The sequence below is a fragment of the Anguilla anguilla genome, chromosome 1, assembly GCF_013347855.1.
Source record: "Anguilla anguilla isolate fAngAng1 chromosome 1, fAngAng1.pri, whole genome shotgun sequence".
Classification (NCBI taxonomy): Eukaryota; Metazoa; Chordata; class Actinopteri; order Anguilliformes; family Anguillidae; genus Anguilla; species Anguilla anguilla.
The window spans coordinates 27,720,945-27,743,566 of record NC_049201.1 but is presented as its reverse complement, the minus strand read 5'-3'; the positions used below and the strand labels follow the sequence as shown (position 1 = coordinate 27,743,566).

The 22,622-nt window shown below is 42.1% G+C and overlaps 1 protein-coding gene across 3 annotated transcripts; it reads left to right on the top strand.

Annotated features, from left to right (window-relative positions):
• Positions 1–400: 400 nt before the first annotated feature.
• On the top strand, positions 401–21,015 carry LOC118208640 (mitogen-activated protein kinase kinase kinase 7-like). 3 transcript variants are annotated; one of them, XM_035383518.1, is made up of 18 exons: positions 401–834; positions 1,286–1,431; positions 3,657–3,767; positions 4,405–4,470; positions 5,038–5,083; positions 5,740–5,878; positions 7,465–7,589; positions 8,150–8,278; positions 8,585–8,715; positions 8,966–9,047; positions 9,160–9,275; positions 9,513–9,663; positions 12,019–12,099; positions 15,546–15,607; positions 16,783–16,882; positions 18,806–18,867; positions 19,889–20,004; positions 20,795–21,015. In XM_035383518.1, the coding sequence occupies exons 2-18, from the start codon at positions 1,345–1,347 to the stop codon at positions 20,973–20,975; spliced, it is 1,785 nt and encodes a 594-aa protein (XP_035239409.1). In that variant the 5' UTR covers positions 401–834; positions 1,286–1,344; the 3' UTR covers positions 20,976–21,015. The 3 variants fall into 3 exon arrangements, with proteins under 3 accessions (XP_035239409.1, XP_035239399.1, XP_035239418.1); XM_035383508.1 differs by having other exon boundaries at positions 402–834; positions 1,343–1,431; XM_035383527.1 differs by lacking the exon at positions 12,019–12,099 and having other exon boundaries at positions 409–834; positions 1,343–1,431.
• Positions 21,016–22,622: the final 1,607 nt, after the last annotated feature.

The following is a 22,622-nucleotide window of genomic DNA, read 5'->3' as shown; positions in this document are numbered from 1 at the left end:
ACCTCCAGATACAGTACAATTTTGTTGAACTTTTTTTAAATTTTGTTTATTCATTTATTTATTATATATAATGTTTGCTACAATTCAGATGCATAAATAATGCAGTACCCTAAGAAAGAAGCAGAATATTACATCGTTTCTAAACGACGTACGCCCAAGAATGATGTTACCTAATAAACTGTTGCTGGCCATTCTTTCCGTCTACGATAGTATTTTCCATCTGGTGATAGGGGCGGGGTCCCAAACTGTCCTCATTAAATATTAGCAACTGTTGTTTGCATTGGTCCAGGTGGCTCGCAGCTGTCACAAACTACGGCTAAAATCGCGGGGCTAAATTTAGAGCTGTGTTCGAGTTACTGAGCAGACATCATTAAAAATTTTTTTTTTTTTTTTTTACCATTTTCCTTATTTCTTCTCACAATCTGCATCACAATGAAATCAGGATAATGTCCATGTATGCCCCAAAAACAGGCTAAATGCCATGGGCTTTACTATAACTACAGGGTTGTCAGTTCTATTCCAGATTAACACAATGCAATTTTTACACTAGGACAAGGTAGCCTATTTAACTTGTCACAATTCATTAAATATCGAAACGGATATCTGGACATTTATGGATAGTTATGCATGATTCTTTTTTGGAGTTCTCTCGTCTGCAATAGCACAGCGCCGCCTTGGTGGACCCCTTTCGAATGCTAAACCCCGGAGCAGAAAGCAAAGGCACACGTAGGCTACTTCCTGGACCAACTGCAGATAGTTAGACTAACAGTAACTGGAGTTATACGGAACAGTTATACAAGTAACGTTATATCAAATGGACCTAAAGAATCTACGGTTTGTATCCAATGTTCTAGTTTGCAAGCTGTGAATATTTTTGATTACTGTTGCCGTTAGCTATTCCGTGCTCCATGACTCACGCTGGCTACTGCGTCGATGTGGAAAAATCTGTCTGCGGAGGACGGCTACAACTTCCATCTCCCAGTTGCTAGGTTGTAACCAGGCCAGCAAGCGGCCTAGTTAGCTCTTAACTAAAACAGTAGCCTACAATTTATTTTTACTTTAGGGACGGGTATCAGTTTAATGTGAAATAACTATTTTATCATTGTTTCATAATGCTAATGCCGCTTTGTATCTACTTTGCGATAGTCAGCTGCAACATGGCTATGAGCAAACTATTTTAACTAGGCAGGTAGGCTAATTTAGCAGAATAGTTAGCTTAACTTGATAACTTCATAAAGTAGGAATCTGACCTGCCGAGGGGTTTCATCGATTTTTTTGAATGCAGATAACACTGGACTGGAATCAGGGCTAAACCCCGGATGTTGTTTGTTTTGGTCTCCAGCGATGTCTACACCATCTTCTGAAATGCTGGAAACACCACATGGCTACCCCTTTGAAGAAATTGAATATGGTGATATTGAAGTTGAAGAGGTAAGTTTGGTCAGCAAGACAATAAATACTTAAATATATTAAGACCAGTCGTGTTTTTAAAGTATTGGCTATTTTTTCCGCTAAGACTGAGTAAGTTGGCATTCAGTCTTATCATCGCTACGGAAAGTTACCAATTTCACGCCTAAAGTACCATACTTTTAAAACTGCCCCAGTCTATCCGCTCTTAGAGAATGTGCGGTCATATCTGCTTGTCAAATATATGTGCGCGTGTATAGCCTACCTACTAAGCATACGCAAACACACCGACTTGCATCTTTGCCCGAACAGAAATGGTAATCTACGATCATTATAACTGTCTATAGGGATGTATGCCAAAACTATTTTTGAGAGCGCATTGCATAAAATTTACCAATAATTGTGCTTTCATTGGTTTTGTGTTATGCAGTGTACAGACTGCACGCATAACAAAAACGACGACGTTTTACTGTAACATTTTAGAGATATGACAATTCAATGCCATTATATGCATATATTGTTGAGATTCCATTACACTTGTAATTTCCATAATTAGTCTTCACTTTCACATAATTTGTGATAAGCGAGGCCCAAACCATATGCATACCAAATATGAAGCTGATTTACTGTGACATTTTGGAGATATGACCATTGAATGGCATTATAACTGTGTATGGGCATATATGGCAACACTATTTCAGAGAGTCCATTACACTGGATTCTTCCCTAATTAGTTGACTGTCTTCATCTGACTGGTAATGAGCAGTGCCCAGACTATATGCATACCAAGCATGAAGAGCATTTTGGAGATAGGATCAATAAGGTTAAAATTTATAACTGTAGATGGGCATATATGGAAACACAATGTTTGCGAATCTATTACACTGGATATTTCCATAATAAGTCCGCACTTTCACTTTATTTGTGATGAGAAACGCCTAGACTGTATGCATACAAAATATGAAGCTGATTTTGGAAATTTTGAGATGGGACCATTTAAGGTAATTATGACTGCATATAAGGCAAGACTATTTGAGATTTAATTGCGCTTGATTTGTAATTTAGGCTACCTTGTTTCTGCTGTGGATAGGTGAATAAAAATGCATTTTTGTATGTTTGCCTTAAAATCATTTAATTTGTGTTTTCCTAATTGCTGTAATCCATGACACAGTGTCATCACAATTTAAACATTCATGTACTCGTTTGTTTTCGGGTGGGGATCTTCAGCCAGAGAATGTTATTTTTGTAGGGATATCATTCTGTTTTTCACCATATGTTGGATAACCTGGAAATGAACTTGTAACTCTTAAAGAATTAAATAAGCCCTTTACTTTCTGAAATTATTTGATATTTCAGTTTTGATGGGTTTCTAGTTAGCCCCGGCAATTTTTAATACATGTGATGAAGGGTATTTTAAGTACTACAGAAGTTTCAGACAACCTGCTAGCTTTACAATGATCTGAGTTTGTGGTCTAAATCAAGAAAATGCATTTCACGTAAGATCAAAGCAACTTGTACAACAAATTGTAAATGGGTTGTAAATGGACTGCATTTATATAGCGCTTTTATCCAAAATAATTACAATTGATGTCTCTCATTCACCCATTCACACACACTCGCACGCCAACGGTGAAAAGCTGCCATGCAAGGTACCAATCAGCTCGTTGGGAGCAATTAGGGGTTAGGTGACTTTTTTGACACACCCAGGGCGGGGGATCGAATTGGCAACCCTCCGACTGCCAGCCAACCACTCTTACCTCCTGAGCTATGTCGCCCAGTGTAAAACAGCGTTTTACCTTCAGAGGTTATACATGTATATTCCATGATTATACTCTAAATATTACATTCAATATTTCTGTTTAGAACTGTTTTCCTGTTTCCCACACAACCCAGGACCATTATGCTCAAGGAAAGATGTACCTACGTGATATAAAAACTGATATTTATGTATGCAATTATGAATAAACACTATACAATGTATGTATTCATATGTGCAGGCTCTGGAAACATAACATTTCTACTTTGGAGTTGCTTGATGGGTATTTTGATATTATTGGCAGGTCATCAGAAACTTATGCAAATATCTAAGATGCCCTTATGTACACACAGCCTGAACCAATGAAAACCATCCATTTAAGTCCAACTCAAATGTTTGGTCACCATTTAATCAACATCATTGGGTTTCTCGATAAGGTGTATGCTTACCGTGTCTTTTTAAAAACATTTTACCATTTGCCACTTGGCTTCAGGTGGTGGGACGGGGGGCATTTGGAGTGGTCTGCAAAGCCAAATGGAGAGGCAAAGACGTTGCCATCAAGACCATAGAAAGTGAATCGGAACGAAAAGCTTTCATAGTTGAGGTAACGACATCCATTAGCTTCATTGTTGTCCTGTGCATTCTATGTGACATTAGAGGTGTGGAAATGGCACTTTATTGTTCATAGTAGTTGAGCCATTTCAGTTCTCCCGCTAGTAATTCCTGCAGCGTAGTTTTTCCTACCATCTGGCAGATTCCACTCAGTACACTCACATCCTCCTAGTAACACTTGTACAAGCTAAAACAGCTACACTTTGTGGTGGTATTTTAATTATGGGACCCTGTAGCCTTCAGGGCTTTGAACATATCATTGAGTCAAGACTCAAAAACTCTGAAATTAAAAAACTAGAATTGTTCTTTATTGCTAATGTATTTGCAGCAACCACAAGGTTGAGTAGCTCTCTGTTCAGTGGGCGTCAACATGTTTAAACAATAGCAGTAGCAGCACCTTTTAGTTGGTTAATGGTACATTTTTTCATAAAAATCTGTAAGCAAACAGCTCTCAGAAATAGCAGATGTTTTCCTAATATCAGCACGGAGGGTAGCCTCTAAAGGCTCTAACAAAGAAGGTTAAATTGTCTGTTAGTTTATGTTGCCTGTAGTTAGTCTGCCTTGCTTGGTTTGTCATTTGAAGTGAACCAATTTGAATACTTTCTTCTGTCTCCTCTCCCCTTCCCCAGCTTCGCCAACTTTCTCGTGTAAATCATCCTAACATTGTTAAGCTTTATGGCTCCTGTAACAATCCGGTAAGTTATATTTTGTTAGATATTTCTTTTATGCTCAACAGATCTTCCTATATTTTTCCTATGCATGGCAAATTGTGGTCACTCACTCACGGACAACCTTTGAGGGACGTTTTGTGGGACGCATGCGCAGGTGGTGCCAGCTAAAATGTGTCTGCGGAAGTGAGTTGTGCCTTGGGTCTGGACGGTTCCGTGCTTATTTATCCTCATATGGTTTAAAAATAAGTTACAGAGTTGTGTGTGTTATTGAAGCAGTACTGTTTAGTGTTTTGCTCAAGCAATGAAAACAGCATTGGCATTCCTGTTGCAAGTTCAGACATTACTGTGTGCCAGGTGGGGCATAGAAATGTTTTCCAATTTTCTGGAAATGAGTCTTTTACACTGCAAAAACCAATGTCAGAAAAAGATTCAGTCTTGCTTTTTTGTGGAATACATGCATGCACAGCTGTAGTTTCAGAGAAACTGGAAGCAAGTAAGATGTAAAGCTTAAAGTGTGTGTCCTGGTTTAGAATTGTACCTCGTTTCATTTGCAGTCCTGTTAAACACACTGATTGTTTCTTTTAACAATAGGTCTGCCTTGTTATGGAATACGCTGAAGGAGGATCTTTGTACAACGGTAAATCTTTGCAGTGTTTTATTCCTTATCAATCTGTGTTAATGTAATCACCTGTGTCTCGTCAGCCCAGTTAAATGAGATAAAGATCTAACTGCTCTAAGCTGATGTTTGTCAGTGTTCATTTCAGTATTGTGAGGTGACATATATGACCTGAGATTGCTTGAGATCACTTGCGATTATTGTGTTTTACCAATCAGCGATGTTCAGTCCTCAAAGCTCAGCCCCAATTGTTTACGGACCTTAGAAAAGTACTACCTCAGGAGCAGGGACTAAAAAGGGGAATAGAAACCATGCCCCAGGAACCAAAATCAGCAATGGTTCCTCCTGTGGAAAAATTGACTTTAGTTCCGGAGTTCCGTAAATGGTTCCTGTGGTGGAAAACGATCTTCTGAGAAACTTCTGGAGAAAGTCATGTTTAGCCATTTTTTGGTGGAAACTGCAGGAGTGGCCGTTTTCTTAAAGGAGTGGTACATGACTGTGTTATGCAGTCTGTGTTTGTGACTGTTGCGAGAGAAGGACTGTGTGTTGCCAAATTCTGATAGGGACCGCTTCAGTGACACTGTTTCGAGAAGGAACGTAAGTGAGTGTGATCTGAACTGGATGAATGCAGTGACCTTTCTCTGAGAACTGTTTGTGACTGTGCTCTGTGTTTACAGTGCTCCATGGAGCTGAGCCACTGCCTTACTACACTGCCTCCCACGCTATGAGCTGGTGTCTGCAGTGCTCACAAGGAGTGTCCTATCTCCATGGCATGAAGCCAAAGGCCCTTATTCACAGAGACCTGAAACCACCAAAGTATGTATCTCTCTCCATGGGGTTCTGTAACATTCTCACTAAAGGGAAAAAATACACCACCTGCAGCTCAGTACAATAGTGATAATAAATCCTCCAATGTGTCTATGTGTACAACAGTGACAGGACAGAGCAGAAAAAAAATCAGGTTCTTTGCCTTAATGGTTTACATTACATTTCAGGTATTTAGCAGGCTTAGCCAGAGTGACTTTTTAAAAATTATTATTATTATTTTTTTTTTTTACATAGTATCCATTTTTACAGCTGGATATATACAGAAGCAATTCAGGATAAATACCTTTCTCAATGGTAAAACAGCAGTGTCTTACCTGGGAATTTAACCCACAACCTTTGGGTTACAAGCCCTGTTCACTAACCATAATACTAATGCTATGCTATTGACAAGTGAGTTGTGTATTTAATCCACAGCAGAGCTGGTGAAACGCTGCTGTCCTGCTCTTTCGTATTCTTCTCCTCTCACCCTCTCTGACTGTCTCTCACCCGCTGTCTCTACTGTTCTCTCTCACCTCATTTCCCCTGTTTTCTCTGCCTCGCTGCCATGCTCCTGCTCTTTCTCACTTTCCATCACCCTTATCCTCCTGGCTGCTTCTCTCTGCCCCCCCCCCCCTCCCCCATAACTCCTTTAGCGATTATATTACTGGCCTTCAGTCCCTGCGTTCCGCGAAACAGATGTGGAGCATTTGAACTCCGCTGCGTAGTTTACGGCCTACGTTGTCATCGCGGGCGCAGTGTTCAGATACGCGCGGGCACTCCGCTGAGTGGTACTGGGCACGAGGGCGTTTTCATAGCACGCCGCTGCCCTCGGGCCGACGTGCCGCCGACGTTATTTACGAGATGCTGACAACAGAACGCGCCTGGCAAGGCTCCGGGATTGGCTGGCGTGAATCATTCCCCGAGAACTCCAGGCGAATGTCTGTGAAGGCCGCTGAATGTCTGTGAAGGCCGTCTAGGGTGGCGATGACCGCATGACCAGCACGTAAGGTCATTCATATGCAGAGCAACCTTTTTTTCCTTGTCCTGGTGTTTTTGCGGCCAAGTCTTCTAGCCATTGACATGAATGTTTTTTATTTTTTGTTTTATTTATTTATTTTTTTATGGTGGTGTGGTTTATGGTGGAGATGACCACATGGCCACAGGGTCATAGGTTTGATTCCTGGGTAGGACGCTGCCGTTGTACCCTTGAGCAAGGTACTTAACCTGCATTGCTTCAGTATATATATCGCGCTGTATAAAATGGATACAATGTAAATGCTACGTAAGATGTTGTTTATGCTCTGGATAAGAGCATCTACTAAAAATGCCTGTAATGTAATGTTTGACAGTGGGGAAAATGTATTTGTATCTCAAATGTCCATTGTCAAATTGAAAACAGTGTGGCATATAGATCGCAACCTAGATGGCCTGTACTTTTTTGTTTGGTGGTCGCTAACTTGAAAGTGTGACTTTAGCGTCATCTCGACTCAGGTGTTGGATCCTCATCTGAGACTGATTGTTTGTGAGGTTGCTGATGCCTCGTCTTCTCCTGCAGCTTTGACTGAAATTGGGCCTTCGATTTGCATCTGTTTCAGCTTACTGCTTGTCGCTGGGGGAACTGTCCTGAAGATATGCGACTTTGGCACCGCCTGCGACATTCAGACCCACATGACCAACAATAAAGGGAGCGCCGCCTGGATGGCGCCAGAGGTGTTCGAAGGCAAGTGTGATCGAACATTTGAGGAGGATACTGCAGCTCACATGAACTTTCTGATGCCGTGGGCCAATCAGATACTCTAAATTCATGATATTTAACCATCTGTCCTGTATTGGTGAGGTTGTGACTTTCAAATCTGATTCATCAAACTTTTTGTGAATGGGCATAACCAAGGACAGTAATGGTGCCAGTGGGTGTTCTGTGCTTATGCACATAATTTTATGAATATTCATAAGCAAGTCTTCACTATGTACTCGTATTCTCTCAGTTGTTTGTAATCAGTTGTTCTCATGGGCCTTTTAATAAGCAATGTATTAATTTAAACTGCAATTAGGTAAAATATATTACAGATATAATCCAGTTTGATCATTATTAGATGATCACTAATTCCTTTATACTTGTGCAATAATGTTAATAGTTACCAGTCATTTAAGGTCAACAATTAATAGATTTTCAAACAGTCGCTCTAATGTGTCCTTCAAGTGTTCCCTGGAAAAGTGCAATTATATATTACAGTGTAGGAGCCTGATGTCTGACTCAAGTAGTGTATTGTGTGTTTTCAGGCAGCAACTACAGTGAGAAATGTGATGTGTTCAGCTGGGGGATCATACTTTGGGAGGTGATCACCCGTAAGAAGCCCTTTGATGAGATCGGTGGCCCAGCCTTCCGCATCATGTGGGCGGTGCACAACGGTGAGATTCAGATGTTAATTAATTTGCCGTTTTTATTTATATATTTGCAAGGACCAACGTCGAAGATGTTTGATCTTCGTTGTGAGGAAAAGCACAACTTCTTAACATGGGCCAAGATTCAAATTCAGGAGTCAAATTCAAATGCACAATTCAAATGAACAGATTTTTATGTGGGGAAAGTGCAGTGAAGTAATGGAGGGTGAGACATTGTAATCACCGTGGAGAGTAATGAACCCCTGAAATCGATGGAGAGCTTTCATGTGCTGCGACTGATTCGCTAATTTAGATAATCTAACTCTCACTCAGGTACGAGGCCTCCCCTGATCAAGAACCTCCCCAAACCCATTGAGAGTTTGATGACACGCTGTTGGTCCAAAGACCCGTCTCAGCGCCCGGCCATGGAGGAGATTGTGAAGATCATGACCCACCTGATGAAGGTAGCGTCACTGGAGATTATGAGAGGAAGCTGGGTCTGGCGCCAGAATGTTCTGGTCCAGGCTGTCGGTATCTGGTTAGGTTTGATTGAGTATCAAGCTGTATTAATGGATACGCTTGGAAATATGAACTATGTACCAGATTGTACTTGGCAGGTGAATAATATACCATCCGGTGAGAATAATATACCATCCAGTATCTGAGCATAGATGGCAGTTGTTGAAGGCTTAATGTTTTTCTGTCTCTCCTCAGTACTTTCCAGGATCTGATGAACCCCTGCAGTACCCATACCAGTATTCAGATGACGGACAGTGTAACTCAGCCACCAGCACAGGTACTTATTAAAATATACGACACAAGAGTATGAGGAACTTTCTTTAGTAGAGAATGTGTTATATATTCAGCATTCTTTCATCCGTTTATTTGTGAAAATCTTATTTTCACAGGGTCCTACTTGGACTACACCTCCAACAGCAATAAAAGTGATGGAAACTTGGAGCAGGGGAGAAATGACACCATCAAGACCATGGAGACCAAGTTTGCACCTCACTTCAAACCGAAGGTACAGCAGCTGACCTTGCTTCTGTTTCCAAGGCCTTTTAAAGCCACAAAGTGAGCGTCCGCATGTCCGACAGTCAAATACTCCCAGGTGCATAAAGCATACAATCAAATTTTAAAAACTATGGTACATTTGGATGAATTGCTAGTTTCCTGAATGACCATCATTCCCGTGGGGTTCGGATAAATGAGGTTCTAATGAGGTTCAACGAGCTGATGAGCGCTAATCTGTGTTTCGCAGGGGGAGACGGTGCGCCCAGGTCTCCCTCTGTCCAGGGGAAGCAGTGTGGAGAGCCTGTCTGGACGGACGCTGGTCCTGGCCCCCTGCGAAGGCAAGCGAATGAGCGCTGACTTGTCAGAGCTGGAGTACCGCGGCACGCTGGGACCTGCAGGTAACACAAGGGCAACCTTAGAACGCACACTTAACACAACGGGGACAGTTAAGGTCCACAGGTAACACTGCAGAGAGGGTCCAGCCACCTTAAGACCCTCAGGTAACACTGCAGAGAGGGTTCTGCCACCTTAAGACTCTCAGGTAACACTGCAGAGAGGGTCCTGCCACCTTAAGACCCTCAGGTAACACTGCAGAGAGGATCCAGCCACCTTAAGACCCTCAGATAACACTGCAGAGAGGGTCCTGCCACCTTAAGACCCTCAGGTAACATTGCAGAGAGGGTCCAGCCACCTTAAGACCCTCGGGTAACATTGCAGAGAGGGTCCAGCCACCTTAAGACCCTCAGGTAACACTGCACAGAGGGTCCAGCCACCTTAAGACCCTCAGGTAGCACTGCAGAGAGGGTCCAGCCACCTTTAGACCCTCAGGTAACACTGCAGAAAGGGTCCTGCCACCTTAAGACCCTCAGGTAACACTGCACAGAGGGTCCAGACACCTTAAGACCCTCAGGTAACACTGCAGAGAGGGTCCAGCCACCTTATGACCCTCAGGTAACACTGCAGAGAGGGTCCAGCCGCCTTAAGACCCTCAGGTAACACTGCAGAGAGGGTCCAGCCTCCTTAAGACCCTCAGGTAACACTGCAGAGAGGGTCCAGCCACCTTTAGACCCTCAGGTAACACTGCAGAGAGGGTCCAGCCACCTTAAGACCCTCAGGTAACACTGCAGAGAGGGTCCAGCCACCTTACGACCCTCAGGTAACACTGCACAGAGGGTCCAGACACCTTAAGACCCTCAGGTAACACTGCAGAGAGGGTCCAGACACCTTAAGACCCTCAGGTAACACTGCAGAGAGGGTCCAGACACCTTAAGACCCTCAGGTAACACTGCAGAGAGGGTCCAGACACCTTAAGACCCTCAGGTAACACTGCAGAGAGGGTCCAGACACCTTAAGACCCTCAGGTAACACTGCAGAGAGGGTCCAGACACCTTAAGACCCTCAGGTAACACTGCAGAGAGGGTCCAGACACCTTAAGACCCTCAGGTAACACTGCAGAGAGGGTCCAGCCAGCTTATGACCCTCAGGTTACACTGCAGAGAGGGTCCAGCCACCATAAGAAACCCCAGGTAACAAAGCAGAGAGGGTCTGGGCCAACTTGGAATGTATAATTAACGCAAGGCAAGTGTTTGGATGCACCTTAGGACCCACCGGTATCACTACTGAGAGGATTTGGGTATCTTTAGAGCCCACAAATTACACTACAGAAAGGACTAGGCCAACTTTAGGCCCTACAGGTTACACTACACAGAGAGTCGGGGCCAACTTTGAATGCACATGTAAAGCACTACAGAGAGTTAAGATGTTTTAGTACCCATAGTGAAGTTAAAGCCATCTTTACGACTAGCAGGCTATATCACATAGAGGGTCAGTACTCACTGTGAGACCCACAGGCAACATTAAGTAAGGTCCGTTAACTCTAAGCATATTGGAACCTGTTTTTAACCCTCTGGGGTCTAAGGGTAAAATGAGGCACCCTGGTGATTGTGCGATGCTCTGACATTTGTGTAAATTTCATCAACTTTATATACAGTGATTCCAAAGTGTTTCATTGTGTAAAGTATATATTGATTTTGTTTCAGTCATACATTTTGTAGTATTAGAGTTTGTTATTCTTGGTACATTTTGAAGTGTTCAGAGTTCATTTTGTTCTTCCTAAATTAGTTAACTGAGCATTTCCCATTTCTCAAAATGGTGGGCATATTGTAAGTGGGCAGTGCTTTGCCAAAGCTCAGCATTTTCCTTCCTTTCACTGTGGTCTTTTTTTAACATTATTAAACAGAAAAGTACTGAAAGAACATTTGAGGTTTGCATTGCTGTGACCACAACCACACTGCTTGACTGCGGATACAGTTGTACCAGCTGTGTGGTTATATTATGTTCAGTTTGCCTGCACAAATTCGGCAGTTTTCCACGTGTTGTAGACCACGAACGACAGTAGTGAACTCCTGTGGATATCCTTACAAGCCACCATTGCTCTATTGCATCCTGCTTTAAAGGGTAACTTAGCACAGGGCAGAAAACTGCTGTAGCAGAACTCCCTATGGGTTGAAATTTTCAGTTCGGATGCGCTGCTGGCCACACCTAAATCAGTGATGTCAAAGCAGATTGACAGCTGAGCCTTAATACCTGTAATGACATCACTGATTGGGTGTGGCCAGCAGTGCAATCAGGTTGAAAATTTTAACCTGTCGAGAGTTTTCCAACAACAGTTTTCTGCCCTGTGTTGACTTACACTTTAATGTACTCTAGCCTGCTTTGGCCCACTACAGACTGCTTGTGTGTGTTTTTCACAGCACGACCCCCATACAAACGGGGGCATCGTAAAACAGCCTCGTTTGGCACCGTACCAGAGGTCCCCAAGTTCCTGTTCACAGGTACCGGTGCTGGCGGGTGATATCGGTGCTAGTGGGCAGTATCGGTGCTGGTGGGTGGTGCCTGTGCCATTTGGGTTTGCTGGTTGGTCTGCATCTGCTTGACTCTGGCATGTGACTCTCCTGCTTGATGCTTGAGGTCTCAGACATTTTAGATTCCCCTTCCACTAGGTAGTACTCCTTAATGTAGAGAGCATCCAGTCACCTCCTCAGTGTGTAACTGTAGTTAACAGTATAACAGTAACTTAATATGTCATGGATTAGTTCTGACCCTTATTTTAGTCCTCTCTCACACAACTGAAATCTTTCCCTTTTAAAATGTATTTGACATTAGGAAATCAGAAATTCAGAATCCATTAATACTATGTAAATAAGTATCTCAAGACATGAGATGGTGGATATGAAATGCTAAATTAAGAGTGTTGTTATGGTGGTTGGCCATGATTGGTTGATGCCATTTCTCTCTGCCAATCAGGTGTGAAAAGAATCATCATCCACATCTCATGATCACTACAGCTTTTTGTGGATTTAATTAGTCCTTTAGAAAATGCGAATGGAAGTTTGTAGAAAAGAAGGATCCAGCAAAGGTGCTGTACTAAAATCTTTATGAAACACAAAAAAATAAACATAAATGGTGTAATTTACAAAAATGAGTTATTCAGAGACAAACAGTAACCATATCCTTGGTGACATAACCTCTTAAATGATATGCAGATTGTGTCCTTTATATGAATTAGCATCTCACACTGAGGTTATGTGCAAATCACAATCAGTGGGACTATGTACAGTGATTGATTACCAAGCAAGCTGTAAATGTTGCATTAGGTTGCATTAGATTAATTTGGGAACAAAAGCAAAGAAAATATGTGGGCTATAGGAGCATTGCTCCATATTTTCCCAGATTATCTCATAGCATGTGACTCCTTAGCCACTATGGCTTGTGAGACGTTTTCTCATGGTAACGATATGGTTAAAGAGGATATACAGCATGTTGGACTGGGAGCAACACGTGATTGCTTAACTCTCTTGTGTATTGTGTTGGCTGTTGGGTTAATACTAATTGATGGCTGATTAGTTAATACCAGTGGGTGACCATTAATGACTGAGTAACTGATCTTCTTAGCAGTGGTGACATTTGCAAGGTCCTTATAAGGCAACCCACCATTTTAAAAAATCCTTCTAATATGGTGAATCCAGCCTTTCTTTGTAAAGTCTTGCAGAAGGCTCCACTCACAATGCTGACGCTCATGTTCACAAAGCATCTCAGAGTAGGAGAGCTGATCTAGAATCAGTTTAGCCTTTTGAATCAAAATGGATAAGGGTTGGATGTGGGCAAGGGAAGGTTGATCCTAGATCAGCGCTCTTACCGAGAGGGGCTTTGTGAACACAGGCTTGAGTGTTGTTAAATTCAGAGAAGGTCCAGTGAATGCATTTGGCACTCGAGCAGTGAATCCTTGAAGCACTCATACATGCTACAGTGCTGTGATATGGCTTTAATCCTGATAATGCCAGTTCTGAATGCAGCCTAGAGTCCCACAAAATTTTGCGTGATCAGAATTGACGTCATTAAAGGGAAGGAGCTATGTCTGCAGTCTCTAGGGTAAATCCTGCGTCTTCCTTTGTTGGTGCCCCTTGTGGTCGATAAGGTGTATCCACGTTGCCAGTGCAGAACAACAGGCTAGGTCGGAGGGCGGGGGAAGGTATTCATCGAAGAGACCAAAGTTATGCAGAATATTCTAGAGACCTTCTACATCTGTGGCCTGCTGAGCGCCTACAGATGAAACCTGGCCTCTTGGTTGACTATCCAGTACAGTACACTGGATGCACTAACATCCATGTTGAAAACTGCATGTCGTCCCTGTCAAGTAAGGAAAAACAATGTAAGTAATCACATGATGATACGTGAACAGCCCAGTCAGGGCCCTTCTGAACATTGATGTTATGTAATGGTTCTGCAGTATCTGCAATAGCATTATCAACATTGCTTGATTCACTGAACCACAGTGGCCTAATTTATCATTTATGATCTGAGAACAATTTGCATAAAATAAGCAAAATTGGTAAGAAAAATGTCCTTGATTACATTTCTGAAAATAAGCAATATAATATTAAGTTAAGATAAATTATCTTAATAGAAACATGCTAGGTAAGAAAATTAATCTTGATACCATACAAACAAGTGTTCTTGTCTGAATGTAAGTTAACAGTGCCCAGTAATATTTCAGTTTTTGCAGTGAAGTTACTTGTGCTTGGAGAGGATTGTCTGTTGTATCACATTTATCAAACTGAAAAATTAAAAGTGCACAGTGATGATAAATGCATCCATGTGTTCATGAAGAAGCACACCACACAAGTACCGTAAGATCATGAAATGCTAATTGCCAGTGACCCAATCCCTTTCCAGCAGATCTAATGCAAAACATTTAATAACTAATAATTGTGCATCACATTATATGATCGGTCATTCATTACACTGTTAATTACTGAAAAGTTTATGCATGAATACTTTAGTGGCCTTGTTGCTGTTACTGTAGAGTATATAGCAATGTAGTCCTAGCAGAAGTGTATGTTCATTTGTGTAGTGGATAGTCTTCAAGTATTATGCTGCTTGTTGTAGTAATAGTTTAATGGACCATAAACAGACCCACTGTATTGTGCACATGATGATCTTTTTGAAGTTGAGCATTAAGCAATGCCCCTAACCAGCCGTGAATGGTATGGAATGTTACATACAGTATATTGGTGGAAGGCATGTGAAAGATAAATGACTGAAAAAGCAAAAGGAGCAGTGGGAACCAAGTTGGAAGGCAAGGCAATGATTATTTTCCTGCCTCGCAGTAATTGCACACCAGTGGATTTGCACTTCTTCATACAATGGATTGTCACATCTTGATACAGAGTAGGAGGATGATGTCTTCATCTTCCTGCTCCTTAGTTTTCTAACAAAGACACTTGTACCACTTACGCTGAGATGTGATTGCAATGCTGCATTTTATATGGGGGTGTTTCATCCACAATGTGCTGAAATTTATCAGTGTAATAGAGAGTGGACTGTAACAGAGCCAGCCACATGTTGCCCCCCCCCCCCCCCCCCCCCCCAAAGCAAGCACATGTGACTGAAGCTGTTCATGTTGTTGAAGTGGCCGGTGTCAGTTTGAGTCCTGTGCATGCTGGTTTGTGTATGAGTATACTTCAGCTGGTGTTGGTGTTTTTGATGTGTATTGTTGTGTTTTTGTGTGTGTGTGTGTGCGTGCGTGTGGCTGTGTGTTTGTGTGTGTGTGTGTGTGTGTGTGTGTGTGAAGCACATGCTGTCACAGGCCAATGAGTTTAGAGTGAAATCTCCACAGCTGTCCCTCTGTTCCCCCTGCCTCACCTCTCCTCCTCCCCTCCCTCTCCCCTCCAGCAGAGCGCGACTCACGCTGCTGTCCTCTGCCCTCTCTCTTCCACAGGCAGCTGTGAGAGACGCAGATCTGTGCAGGATCTGCCAGGGCTCGGGACCGAATCCAGTCAGGTATAGGGCGCTTGTGTGTGTGTGTGTGTGTGCACACGTGCATGTGGCTTCGTGTCTTTGTGTGTGGTGTTTATGTTTGTGTGTGCGTGTGCGACTTCATGTCTGTGTGGTGTGTGCCTAAGTGCTTGCGTGCGTTTGTGTGTACGTGTGTGGGTGGTGCGTGAGTGAGAGTACGTGGCTTTGGGTGTGTGCGCAATGCGTGTGCATACGTGTTTGTGTGTATGTGCGTGTGTGCGTGTGTGTGCGCATACGTGTGTCTGTATACACATGACATGGCAGTTTTGGGTGAGCAACTTCCGACTGTTGTTTTTGCTTTTTGACATGTAGCGCCTTTGTGACAAATGACAGCACGTGGTCACCTGGCCCAGTTCCATAAATAGGTTTGAATGAACATTAAGTGGATACTGTATCTCCGCTTATAACAGGTGGCAAGTTCTTTCCCAAAAGTACATTGTGTGAAGGTTTCTTTTTTTTTTTTAACTACAGGCCCTTGGTTGCACCTGCATTAAGCTCAAGTAGATTCTCAATTTAATTTTCTTAGTGTCATTGAACAAATTTCTTTTTTAACATCAGAACTGAGCACGTGCCTGCTTTATATGGCGTCTCCCATTGGACCAAGGAAGAACTTTTGCTGCTGTTGTGTCGGCTGTGTTATGATTGAGATGTGTAGGAATTCCTGTTCCCCGCCCCCACATGCTTTAGAGACCAGCATTCCTAAGGGTGTGTGTCACCCAGCTGTTTTGAGGGGGATGCGTCACCCCGATGTCCCCAAAGTGACACGTAAGCGTCCAGGCGTCTGCGAGACAACTGGGGTCACGGCAAGTTTGCCAAGTTCACAAAGGAAGTAGAACCCTCGCTACAATTTGTGGAAATGGGTGTATTTGTCAGTTCAGTGCTGTGCCTAACATTAATTTCCATGGCAAAATAACTAGCAGGTTCTTGAACGAGCAGGTTCAATTCCACTACTTGTTCATTGGATGTGACATACATTACTGTACGTGGAAAGGAACCTGTTTGATACATTTTGAAGGTGTTCACGCAACTTTTGGCTTGACAGAGGTGGTGTATTAATGGCTGCTTCATCCAGTGCCATCCACCATGCAGTAGCTGTCTCCTTTTTAACCCTCCATAGGTTTGGTTTCCTGGGTAATAAGGGGGCTCCTTTTCTCTGACAGGGGAGCAGGGGCAGCAGCAGGTCCTCCAGCCCGAGCGCCAGGATGATCACGGCAGACAAGGCTGGCCGCGGCTACAGCTTCTCCCCAGACGACCCCACGGGTAGGGCCTGCAGCTCTCGCCTGCCCCCCTAATGGCAACCGTGGTGGGGGGAGGGGCTTGCATGTTCATGAGTGTGAGGGAATGAGGCCCATGCGTGGATCTATTGTAGTCATACATTGCCCTCCAGAATTATTGGCACCCTTAATTAATATGAGTGAAAAATGGTGAATAACATTAACTTTGAATATCAAATGTTTTCTATACTCAGCAATATGAGAAAATTATATAGCTTTATTGTGATACTATCTCTCAGAGGACAAAATCTTTAACACAAAATCATTTGAGTCCTTGGTCCTTGCTTGTGGACTCTCCTCTTTGGCTCACCCCACAGATTTTTAATGGGGTTAGGTTAGGGGACTGGGATGGCCATTGCAAAAGCTTTATTTTGTGGTCAGTGACTCATTTTTGTCTGGATTTGGAGTTATTCTTTGGATAATTGTCCTGCTGGAAGTACTGACCATGACCCAGTTTTAGCCTTCTGGCAGAGGCAGCCAAATTTGATCTAAAATCTGGTATTTTATGTAGTCCATGATGTCATGTATCCCTGGACCTTTGGGAGTAAAACAGCCTCACAACTTTGCAGATCCACCACCATGCTTCACAGTGGGGATTAGGTTGTTTTATACATGACTATGCCTCTTTATGCCAAACCCACCTCTGGTGTTTGTTGCCAAAAAGCTTATTTTTATCTCATCTGACCTTAGAACCTGGTTTCAGTCCATCCATCTGACCTCAGAACCAGGTTCTGGTTTCGGTGTTGTTTAACAAAGTCCAACTTAAGTTTGTTGTTTGATGACAGAGGAGGATTTCTTCTGGCAAGCCTTCCAGATAGCCTTGCTTGGAGGCGGTGTAACCAACTTCTGCAATTCTCCAACTGTGGAAAATTAGAGAAGCTTTTGCCTTTCAAAATACCACCCACTCACCCTCCTGCGTGGGGGCAAAATATACTTTTGTCTTCTTCCAGGCAGGTTCTTCACAGTTCAAGTTGTTTGAAACTTCTTAATTAATAGTGGAGATGAGTATTATAGCCATTTACTTATTTATGAAGGTCAACAACAGTTTGTCTCATTTAATTTGTGTGTTCTTCGAGCTTCCCCATGTTGATGCATGACTAAGGGAGCTTGACCTGCCTGTAACCTCATATTCATGCCCCAATGTAACGGGAAGTCATGGATGACAACTTAGTATTTCCCTAGGACTCAGTTGTGTTGAAAGAAGGTTTTTAAAAATAACTTTGAAGCAATTAAATGTTGGATTTCTCTCACATTTTGGGCGTAAAATCAAGCTGATAAACACCATTATTCATGCTCATCTTTACCACGGGTGCCAATAATTCTGGAGCGCACTGTCTCTTTGAATCACTGATACCAACCAATCATAGTGTTTTGCTTGGGTGACAAGGCTTGATTGATTTGGATGTGTGAAGCCATGCCTTGTAATGCTGTAAAGGGATAGTTCTCCTTCAGGAGGTGGTATTTTGTATTTTGAAAAACACACTTAATATGAAATGCCTTTTTAAAAACTCCAAACACTATTTCTTTACCTAGCGCTTATCTTTGCCTGATTCATTGTATCTTTCCCTGTTTTCCTACAAATTAATTCTAGTAAAATAATTTTCAGTACTCCTAGAAAAGGAATTGCACCATTAGGGGTCCCAGGGGAAATTGACCCAATAAATTACCTTTCAACAGTATAAATGGTTCAGTAAAATGCAATATCATATTGGGGTGAATTTTCCTTTTTAAAACTCTGCCTCCCTTTACCTCCCTACCCTTTAAGTTTGGTTATGCGGAGATGGAAACTGCGATCTCAGTATGTAGCTTTAGGTTTGACAAGAAGCGAGTGGGTGTACTGGAAGACACCTGTTGGTGGTACACTTACCAGTTTCTACCAGTGTTGAATCTCTTGTTTGCTCACCTCTAGATACCGGTGGTTCAGACAACTCCATTCCCATGGCTTACCTGACACTGGACCACCAACTGCAGGTAGTACTTTATTGGCCCCCTCTGTTCCTCAAACTCCAGGCTTTAGGTAATAAGCTGTCAGCTCATTGGTCCTCGAACCTCGTTCTGGGAAGACCAGGATTTCATGGATACTTTAAAGAAATTTATTACGCAGTCACCTCACCTCAGTTGGTTTCTTGGACCGGAATTGCTTACTGATTTTAAGGTGAAAATAAAAAGTAGCTGACCTTGAGGTTCTCCAAGACCAATAATGAGGTAAAGTGGCTCAGAACATCCGATTGGGTCATTTTGGTGTCACAGTTTTGGTTCAGTTTGGTTCTACATGTTTTTTTGCCAAAACAGAAAAAAGCACCGTTGCCACTGGCAATATAATTTTAATTTGACCCAAAATTGTAATTTTTAATTTTAAAGTTTATCAAAATGTATAGAAATCATTGTCAAACGCCATCAAAAGCTAAAGTTACTTAAGTGCCTTGTTTAACAGTAATCATTTTTTATTTTTATGATGAAACTACATTTAAATCTACGGAAAGATGGAAACATCACAGTACAGTATGCCAGTCAATTTACTCCAGATTATTACAGGTGCATTGTAGAAGTCAATTTTTTCCTGTTTTTTCAGTCTCTGTGCACAGTAATGTCAGAAACCTAGGCTTGGAGATTATTCCGAGCTGACATTTCGACTTGTGTGAAAAATTCTTGTCAGATTTCTCTAATTACACCATCAAAAGCATGTTTCTTGTTCAAGATTTATTCTGTTGCTATGGGGACCATAGACTGAATGCTTTGTGAAGTAGTGGCGTTCACACTTGGCCTTTTGCTGGCAGGCTGACGAATGACTCCTCAGAATGTTTTTTTTAAATATATAGCTCTTTATTTTTAAACCACATTTCGTGTTAATCTCCTCAGACCATAATTTCTACATGAAAATGGCTTTCCTATAGTTGTTTTTGTAATAAAAATCAGTGCTTTGTAGTGATGTAATAATGTTTTATGTCATGTCATTGTAACGTGTAGTTATTTGACATTGTTTGTTTTTCAGCCTCTTGCACCCTGTCCCAACTCCAAAGAGTCCATGGCTGTGTTTGAACAGCACTGCAAAATGGCACAGGAGTACCTGAAAGTACAGACGGAAATAGCCTTGCTCTTCCAGAGAAAGTGAGTGAGGGAAAAGAGCCTTCAGAAATTCTGCCGTTTCCTGATCGAGGGGTAGTGCAAGTGATGTGGGAAGAAAGTTCTTTAGATCATTTGAAGAGATTTTTCTTGGGATAAACCATTTTAATCTCCGTGGGGGTCCCCTGGTGAGAGGAATGTGGGATAATGGCGATAATCAGGAGGGTGGATTAATGAGATGACACTATGGCTTTTCAGAGAAATTAAGACCCTGTGTTTCTCTCTCTTTTGCTGTCTATCCGTGATCCTATCTCTCTTGTAATTGTCCCTCTCTCCCTTTCATTGTCTTGACACTCCCTCGTTCTCCTGGTCTCCATCTTTCATCCTTTAATTCTCTTTCCCTCTCCCCCTCCTTATGTCCCTAATGAATCTCCCTCTCGGTCCTTCTTTTGATGTTCTCCCCATCCCAGCCCTCCCTCCCTCCCCCCACTCTTCCTCCTTCCTCCTCACCATATCTGTCCATCATCTCTCCCCCTCTCTCTTATCTCACTCAATCCAATTCAGACATGCTTTATTGGCATGACTGTATGTGACAGTATTGCCAGAGCATAACATTCAAATGAGACAATTGCAATAAATTGAAGGAAAAAATGACAAGGGAGGCAAGTTAAATGATGAAAATAATAATAATCTGCTTGTGACTCACATCATATTCAATTTTTCTCCTCCAGTACATAGAGGAGGTTTCTTACGTCTGTAGTTCAGAAAATCAGGGAAGCTGGCTCCAGTTTTTCAGTGGAATGTCCCACTCCCCCCCTCCCTCCTGTCCCTGCAGGAAGGAGCTGATAGCCGAGCTGGACCGGGACGAGAAGGACCAGCAGAACACATCCCGCCTGGTCCAGGAGCACAAGAAACTGACCGAGGAGAACAAGAGCCTGTCCACCTGCTTCCACGAGTGCAAGAAACGGCTGGAGCTGATCCGCACCCAGCAGCAGAAGAGACAGGGCACCTCCTGATGGAGGCGGGGCACCTCCTAACAATGGGGGGAGGGGGGGGTGGGGGATGTGGGTGGGTGGGATAGGGTACCTCGCGATGTGGCCAGGCCCTCAGAGCTGCAGGCCTTGCCCATGTCAGTTTAGGAAGTCTCCAAAACCATGCCAGTAACCCATGCCTCTTTCTTTGTACTTTTCACCCAACGGTCTTGTGACAATCTTGTTTAGGTGCACAGTTGGTCCTGGTTTTCTTTGATTTTGTTTGGCACAAGCATGGCAGATTGAGGATGGAAGGGTTGTGATGGTTGGTGGTGGGGAGGTCCGATCATTGCCGCTAGCGACCGTAACACACAAAGAACACATCTGCCCAAATCGGAGAGTTTTTAGGAACGTCTGTTGACAGCTCGAGGTACTGCATGAGCAAGGTCCCCCCCCCCAACATTGTCTCTTTTTGTGGTGCGATTTGGCAAGTCTGTTACTCTGAAAGATTAGTCTGTAAGATGGTCTTTAATTGTGTGGAATTTTAAAGAATTGTTAGGCCTTGAAAATTTTGAAAAACCTTTTAGACAAGCCCCTAACATCCATTAGTGGCCAGATTTATAATGTGGCTAAAGCTGCCAAATTTGTATTTAGGCCACTTAACATATGTGATTAAGAGAGATGTATTTTTAAACATGACCTGTGTATGTGCCAGTTTTTCCACAAGCAAGACACAGACTGTAACCTATATGCAAACTTTGCAAATAATCCCAATTAAAGATGCAGTATTAATGATTAATTTCAGTCCATTAAAGATGGCCAAAATTGTAAAGCTGTTGAGGTCAATTGCTTTAGACCCCTTGATTACCTGTTTTGCCTTCTTATTATGAATTTTACTTGTTTATCTTTTTTCCATTTATATTGTTTTCTATTATTCAATTTGTATTGTTTTATTTATTCAGTCTTTTTTAATCGCAAGTTATTGTATGACAGTATATGCACAATGGTACTGTAAGAGAAATGTTGACTCGTATAGGAAGCTGAAAGATTTTTGTAATGTAATGCTGTAGATATTTCCTACCTTTATTTGTATTTTTTTTTTGTTTTGTTTTTTCATGCAGTTTTCTCATTATAGGGCCATTCATTTATTTTATTCACTTTGATGCTATGGTACAAAAAACTTTTGGCTGTTGTGTAATATTTGAAAATGTCAGTCCAGAACGTGACATTTTTAAATGTCTTGGTTGTCTCTAGTCAAATATTTACTGTAATATTCTAGGCATTATTATTATGAGTATGAGGATTATTATTGTTAGTATTATTATTATTAGGTGCATAGGCATCCTATTTGTTCTGGGTTTTTTTTTTTTTTTTTTTTTTTTTACCAGTTTGGACATAAAGGGATATAATATCAACAGGTATTGGCAAAAGTTCTCCAAACTTGCTTGTTGTTTTTTTCAGGACAGTAGTAAGTGTGAGTCATTTTAGTATTCCATCAGTGGGCCAAATGTTGGCACTATAAAAGATATGAAAATACAAACTTTGAATAGCAATGCAGCTCCTGAACCACAACCACAGAGCGACAGAATTTAGTGCATACAGTGGCCTCTACAATTTTGGGCACTGTTAATGACCATAATGTATAAAATTATTAAATTATAATTTTATAAAATGTATAAAATTACCCAGGTA